The following is an 8,358-nucleotide window of genomic DNA, read 5'->3' as shown; positions in this document are numbered from 1 at the left end:
TTTTTACATGGGAAAAAATGTATATTTATAATCCTATATGGCAATACAGAATTTATAACAAAAAATTGTGTGGGAAAACGCAATCGGCAAAACAAGTGTCCCTCACATATAGATGCTTTAAAAAATCATGCACTGTGTCAACAAAGAGGCCATGTAATACACAACTTTTTGTTACCAGCCATACTAATATAAATAGTTCGGTGACTAGAATAAGAAAGCAGTGATTCAGGCATTTTACATTTTAACACAATAGTTACATATGCATTTTACTGTTACATTTACATTTTACTAATTTGGTTGGGGTGTTTGGGTGCCATATTAAGCATTGTTTCCCTATTTAAATTATGAATTATGGTAAATTGGCTCCAAAATACGGTTTTCATTAGGAAGTGATGCATAACTTTGAGAGATGCCCTGTACATGGCTGCATCTGTACGTGTGTGTACAAATTTTCTTTAGTAGTAATTTAGTCAGGTTTCCCATCAGGCATTTAGTCTCCCCCTTTCCCTTCCCCTTCGTGACACTATTCCTAACATTTGAGTATCACCCCTTAGCCCATGTAACTTAGGTGGTTTTGGGGAAGCCATGAAGGCAGGTCATGGTTGGCTGGAGCAGGACATCCCCCTGTTCCATAAAGCAATATACCAGCCTATCATGTGTGGTTCAACAGTTAAGTAAGTGTGGTATATGGAAATAGGGCAGTATCCCCTAGATGTAGACCTTTTGTTTACACTAACCCAAGTGGTAATTCTTTTGGATGTAGTGCAAGATAAAATTGTTCTTTCTGTATTAAAACTGATGGATTTGCACAGTCCAAGGACGATACGTCTAGTTCTACATCCATTCAGCTGTTAATGATCCTTTTTCCTTTTGGCCTTGGAAAAGTTAATCATGTTCATAAAGTCAAAATTTTATTTCTAAAATGCAACTCAATGATTTCACTATCCTTTATGAACAAAAACACCACTAATCCTCCAAGAGATGAAGGAAATTGAGCCTAACTATATGTTTGCATGGATATCATGAAATACTTCATGCCATAATAGAAAAGGTAATTTTTCCAATGAGTAGTCAAGAGACCTATATTATAGTTCAAACTCATTAAAATTAACATACACAATATATTGCAATATAACACAAGTCTTATGGTAGGGATGAGCGAGACAGGGGCTGTTTTCTTTCTGTAAATCAAATAAGCTGGTCTACAATGAGTGGCCAGATTATTATGACCACCCCATCAGTACTTCATTGACACTTCCAAAAATACTGAATATTGAAAACTTCCTAAGCAAATACTCTCAAGGTTCTATTATTATTATTATTATTTGCATAACTAATTCACTTCATTGTACTGATGGGGTGGTCATAGTAATCTGGCCACTCAGTGTATTTTGTCCCTATTGACAGTAGCTGCAGACTCTACTATAGGGCTCAGGTTACAGTCTTGCCATCCAAAAGAGCGACCACAATAGCTCATTAAAATATACAGTGATTCTTCTATTTTAGCTCATTATATATTAAACAGAAATATTCAAAAAACAAAAATGCGCCTAGCTGGTGTGACTCAGTGGTTGGGCATCAACCTATGAACCAGATCAGTTTGATTCCCTGTCAGGGCACATGCCCTGAGTTCGGGCTCCATTCCCAGTAGAGGGCATACAGGAGACAGCCGATCAAGGATTCTCTCTCATCATTGATGTGTCTCCCTCCCTTCTTCTCTGAAGTCAATCAAATATTTTAAAAAATGCTATAAAACTCATGTTAGTAATAGAAACCTACAAAGTTTATAACTATGCATCATACAGAATTACCTCATAATATTTTTATGTTTAAAGTAGTCCTTTTAAAATACAGTACTTTCACGTTTATCTTTCATACATTTATATTTGTCTTGGCAAATGCTTATCTGTATAAATCTTATGACCACTTTTTAATAAATACAAAAGAATACAAACATCTATGAAATCTGGACAAATACATTGCCAGTCAGTATGATCATCTAGATTCTTAGTTTAACTCATTCAGTTACTATAAAGATCTCCATGGAGCTGAATTTAATATTGTACAACAGCACATCACTGCCCTCTGATGGTACCACACTAATATATAACTTTAAACTCAAGCAAAAATAATTATTATAATGTGAAATATCTGTTAAAGTTTATAAAGCTACACAAGTAAAAAATAAATTAAGAAAAATTAAATCTTTTCTACAAATATTCATTATAGTAAGTTATAAAAATTTACAGTGTTCCTTCACATAACCCCTTCAAATGATTTTTCAAGATTTTCCCTGATGATCAGTTTAAAGGCACTAAATCCATACAGTTTAAGCAAAAGTCTTCATTACATAATGAAACAAAAGGAAACATAAGGCTAAGCAGCACAACTATAAATAGCTAGGAGGAAAAATGAAATTGTAAATTTCAATATTTGAGATGTATGCAAAATCTTCTCATGCGATGCAGATATATTCACTATTTAAATTTAACTATTATCCACCTCTTGCAAAAGAAGCAAATGTAGGAAAGTAAGTATTCAATGAAAGATCTGGCCATTTTCTAAGTCTGGAAATCAAAAGCATGTTTAATATTTCCATACTGAAAGAGCACTGCGTTTAATGGCACTAACATTACAAAGACTAAATCTCCATTTATTCAAAGAGAATAAGTTAAACGGAGGATGTCCACTTGATTGCAGATACTAGTTACTGGCAGGAGACTCTCACTCATGTTATCCTTTATGAAACGGTCCACTAGAAAATAAAAACATACAGAGAAAAGTAATTTTATTTAGGGTTACATAATATGTAATATGTGAAGAAACAGGCAAAGAGAGGACGATGGGATATGCCAGCGATTTTCAACCAGTGTGTAGCGGCACACAGGCGTGCCACGAGAATTTTTAAGACACACGATACCTGACTATTTCGTCGGTGGCACTGACCTCTTTTCCCGTAGACTGTCAAATAAAAAAATGACAACAGCCAACACAATAGCCACCCGGTGTGAATGAGTCAAAATTTTACTTTTTTTTGTCTTATTGGCAAAAAATATAATGTATTTTTTGATGTGCCACAGAATTTTAGTAATTCGTTTATGTCCCATGAGATGAAAAAGGCTGAAAGTTGCTGGGATATGCAAATGCAAACTAACAGCAGTGCTTAGTAAAATTTCACTTTGCAGTCAGTGTCTGAAAGAAGATATATGATCATTTAAAAATAGAAAAATATCTGGTCAAATTAATGGGTAGCTAAATTCGAAATATCCAATAATCAGTGAAGGAAAACCCCCCACAAAAACATCCACCAATCAAAAACAACAATGAAGTTACAAAATGAAAATAAAGGAATTCTTGTTTGAGGCACAGAACCAAGAAATAGTAGAAACTATTAAATAATGGTTTGGCAGTCTTTTCCTTGAGTTGAGAAATTATTCCACTTGTTGTTCTGATTAAATCCGCAATAATAAGTTCTAAAACAGCCACTGGGATAGGACCAGAGATATTTTAAGTCTATTGGGTAGTATTTTCCAAGTATATCGAAGATCTATTATTGGGGCTATATATACGTTTAAAAAATTAAGGTTTATTCCAAATAAACTTGCTTTCCTTTATTGCAGAATGTCTTAGAGATTGATTACCCTTTTTAATTTTCAAGAAAGGGATACTGTATACAATATAGTATTCAGAATTTTAAAGAATTTTTTAGCACGGGACTCTCTTTTTCGCAATGCATCTATCTCTTAGGACTAGAGTTAAAAACACTAGAGCAGCGATTCTCAATCTGGTTTGACATTAGATGACCTTGGGGAGCTTAAACCAGTACTGATGGCTACACCCCACTCTCAGAGATTTTGTCAGCCTTGTTTGCAAGCTCCTCCTACGACTCTAATGTGCAGCCAGGGCTGAGAGCCACTGTACTCGAGGTCTGCCATTACTCCTGTAGCGGTGTAGCCTGTACTGATGCTAGTCTGCATCCTGATGCCATCATCACCTTGACTTCTTAAGATAAGACTGCCTTCCCAAAGGACAGTGCTGAATAATATCCTGGGAAGAGGCAGAGCTAGACAGGAGAGGACTATGTGGAGGGCAGGCAGACAGGAAAAGAACATTTTCCTCATACCATGGAGTCGGGTCAGATCAGGAGGACTCTGTCTACATTCCAGGACATTCCAGGCCAGCCTGAACAACAGGCCTGATAGCAGCCCTTAAAGAACTCTAGGCCAAAGGGATTGAGAATTAAAGTTATTCTCTGCCTTGCATTTTCCCTTCTGTTATCCTTGAGCCCCTACATTTTATTATGAACTTAATGGAATACTCTGGATGAGCCATTCATGTGGTCAAGGGGAAAGCAGTATGTCCCTTAAAGCCAGTGTGTTGATGGCAGAAGTGGTTAGGAATATTCCATGGAGAAATGACAGTGGCAACGGTAGTTGGTTCATGAGAATGAGCCACTCTTACTGGGAAAATCTCACCACTGCCCAGTCTGATGGCCTTGAGGGCCATTTTTATTAGGGAAGCCAGAGAGATTTCCTGTAAGAACAACATTCAAAGAAATAAAGGTACTAAATTTACATTGGGATGTTTTTCATTGTGAGCTCTTCTGAGGGGACCAGAAGCGGTATAAAGCCTAATTTATGTTTAATTTATAGGCTTCAGGGCATGGAAGCTTTAGGGCTAATTAAGACAGTCCTTTGTTTCGTAGAATCTAAGAGCTGATGTTAAATTTGTTAGCTGAGGAGTTGTAAAATAAGTATCTTCTTAATTCTAACGAAATATAAAGTATCATTTTCTTATAACATTGTATGTGGCTTTAAGTCACTTAGTAATTCATTTTTTTAATACTATGAAATCAATCTCAGCATCATTATCAGTCCTGTAATTTAATTTGCACAAATTGTTTTTGAGAAACCTCTATGAAGTAAAACTGATGACACAGATCTTTATCGCAACAGAATACTGAAAGTAAGCATCTATACTTTTCATAAAGTATTTTACCTTCTATCTCCCAACTGTTTTACCTTATATTAAATTTATTCTATTCTATTGTCAGGAGTATTTTAAAACACTAAGCAAAATGGTCATGGCTATTTACTTTAATATTGAAACCAATTACTTTATACATTTATAAAGTTAACAATCAAAAAGTGTTTTAATTTCATTTAAGTGAAATTAGATAAAGTCTCATACAGTTATAAAACACAGGTAAATCTTCTCTCTATGTGACATTCCTGAGCCAGAATCACATCTGCACTTAGAATGCTCCTAAATTGCTTGCCCCACAAACATGTATGTATTTATATATAGTTTTGAGAGTAAACTGAATTGAGTGAATCGGCTAAATAAGTGGTATGTGAACCCTATTTTTCTAAGTCTTAACATGTAAAATAAAACCCAGATGCTCCTAATAGGTTGCAAAGATCCCCAAGTTCAAGGGCCTCGTTTAATTTGTCCACCATTATATTTCCAGTGACAAGAGCTGCAACTGTTACACGGGGAGGTGCATGTGTCACACTCACTCGGGTACACCCTACTGCCCAAATGAACATTTCCATAACTATGGTATGAGTGACAAGGAGAAGAGCAAAAACATCAAATCACCGAGTAAACACATTGTAGGTTACAAAAACAAATTTATAGTGTAACAGAATTTAGTAGCATTGATGTATGAGTGGAAACGAGAAATGATGTTTCAAAATGACACTGAATTTGGTTGATTTTGACTCCTTTATACTTTTCCATAATATTTGAGTTTTCTACACATTTAAGATTAGTATTAATTATATAAAGTATTAAGATAATCAGGAAAACACCATTTGAATTTTGGGAAAAAGGACGTAAACCTACTCCAAGTAAATGTATTATTCATGCTTTTAAATTAATTCATAATGTTCTGGCAACCCATTTCAACAGGACGTTATTGAATGGATTGCTACTTAAGTTTTTTAAAATTCCAGGTCAATTTAAATCTTAACTAAATTTTAATACTTACTCTAAGTCCACCTTCAGGTGGAGCCCCAGATGTAGCGATTTGTTTTTCTATTTTTTCCTTCCGCTTTCTCTTTTGTTCCACAGACTGAGCATCCAAAATGCCCCGAGATGCAGCCTTTAAGAAATTTAAAGGGTACAAAAACAACAATAAAAATTAGTATCCAAGCATTTTTTTTTGTCTGTTTGTTTGTTTTTTGCTTTGGAAGCGGGGTGTTGGTCTATTTTGGTAACAAAGAATTAGACTATTTCTACAACAGCTTTATGTAAAAAATATTATCATTTTTTCATTTGGTATTTTGAAACTGTACACATTTTTCTCCTAAACTTATTTCATATCTGTCAGTGTGTTATAAGGCATGGTCATTTTATCCCAGGGAATACTGCCATTAAAGGGACATCTCACATAGAATACATATGTATAATAATTTTCATATATTAGATAATACAAGTGCATTGATATAGCCTATAGAAACACAGAGATCGTTTTGAAAAATAATTACCTTTAAATATAAATTTAATAAATATGGATAGTGGATAAATACTACTAGTCATAGACATCTATCAAGAATAAAGTACTAAATTCTCTAAATAGGTAAAATTTCATTTTTAGTCTCACCTCCTTCTGTCTTCTTTCTGCAGCCTCTGCAAGCTTGGCTCTTTTCTCTTCCTAAGGAAAATATGTAACAAATATGTTTTAAAATAAAACCAAACATTAGCATTGAATTTACATACCTATCTATATCTTATACGTAATATAACAGTTCATAGAAAAATATTTAGTACTGCCCCAAAATGTTCTAAGAGTGCCAGTACTTACTTTTAGAAAATAATCGACTTTCTGAATCTCATTCTCACAATTAATGAACACACCTTCAAATAGGAGCATGCTAAAACATATATGTCATATATTATATGTACAAATATACATACACACACACACATATAACACAACACAGGTTGGTCTATAAAATAATCTATTTCCTTGGGCTCAAAAAAAAAAGGCTTACAAGCAAGTCAGGACAATAAAACAAATAACCTTTAATAATACAAGGTTTAATACTGCCAATTATAAGGGAGTTTGAAGTAGGTTGGTGTTTTTAAGAAAGGTTCATGAATGAAGTGGGAGAATCTCACTGTGTATGATAGGAAGAACTGTAGGAAATGATGAAAGCTACTGTTCTAGGTTGGGAAACAATAATTTTCTATATCATGTATTAATTATAAAATCTTTAAATAATAAGACAGTAAGTAGCATTCTCTTGGGAGCTATGCTAGTAATTCCCTTTTTTCCCCATACCAATTCATTCATTCATTGTACAAATACAGTATTTACTGAGTACCTGTCATGTCTACGGAACCTGCCTTGGTGCTGAGGATATAGCAATGAAAAACTCAGATAAATGTTTCCACCCAAATGAAACTTAAAATTACAACGAGGGCACACAGTCAAATATAGTCAAGTAAATACGTACCAGGTGGTAGTAAGTAGTTGGAAAATAGGAAGGATAAGAAAGAGAAGGATGGGTGGTATAGTCGGGGATCTATTTTATTTAGTGTGATCAAGAAAAACCTCAACAATAAAGTAGCACTCACTAGTGAACCAGATGGTTATCTATGGGGATGGGTGGGGTTTAACAAATACTGACAGATTAGGATTTTATCAACAGCCAGATAAACAAAATTAACAACATTTAAAAGCAACTGTAGCAAGAAAGACAAGGTGAACTTTCTGGTTCCAACTTCCAGGTCATTTTTAGTACCTATAATCAAATGGCTGAAGAGTTAATGCTCTTTCTTAAATAACTAATGTCTTCCAACGAATTTTTAGCTAGACAGGAATGTAGGTTTTCTGTTATCAATTCCCAGTAAGGAGTATTCATGTAAAGATACTGTTAAAAACTGAAAGCTACGAAAAGTATAAATGCAGTGTACCACAAACCACAAATCGCTGTTACATTTGGATTTCCAATAAACAACGAATAATTCCTAGAATAAGTAACCCCCATGACAGTGTGCGAGAAATCTACTTTTAAAGTGCATTCCTTGTTTATCTGACAATTTAAACGGGCGTCCTGTGTTTAATTGCTAAATATGGCAACTTTACAAATTATAAACTCTGTACCACATAAAATAATCGTTTTGTTTTTTTTTTTAAAAAAAAAGGACGTAAAGAGATTACTAATACAATATCCAAGAAAGCTCAGGAGTAAGGGACTTTATTAAGCACCTTCTTTAAACAGTTGATACAGACACAGGAAAATGCACATCTCCCACTAGAAGACGCAACACTCCAGTTCGAAAAAAAAGAGGAATTTCATTTGCACCCCCGTCTCCCGCGTCGCCAAGAACGGCCCGCCCCCCACACCG

At 34.6% G+C, this 8,358-nt stretch overlaps 1 protein-coding gene across 1 annotated transcript in view; it reads right to left on the bottom strand.

The window, feature by feature from the left end:
• SVIP (small VCP interacting protein) overlaps nt 1-8,358 on the bottom strand; it is an 8,918-nt gene continuing 560 nt past the window's right edge. The window contains exons 2-4 of the mRNA XM_006094779.3: nt 6,608-6,658; nt 5,993-6,106; nt 1-2,755 (exon numbers count right to left, since the gene is read on the bottom strand). Of these exons, the coding sequence (XP_006094841.1) occupies nt 2,741-2,755; nt 5,993-6,106; nt 6,608-6,658 (180 nt within the window). The 3' untranslated portion in view covers nt 1-2,740. The remainder of the gene's footprint in view (nt 2,756-5,992; nt 6,107-6,607; nt 6,659-8,358) is intronic.

This window comes from Myotis lucifugus, unplaced genomic scaffold, assembly GCF_000147115.1.
Source record: "Myotis lucifugus unplaced genomic scaffold, Myoluc2.0 scaffold_143, whole genome shotgun sequence".
In the NCBI taxonomy this organism is placed as follows: Eukaryota; Metazoa; Chordata; class Mammalia; order Chiroptera; family Vespertilionidae; genus Myotis; species Myotis lucifugus.
The sequence above is the reverse complement of the archived record's forward strand: the minus strand, read 5'-3'. Positions and strand labels throughout refer to the sequence as shown.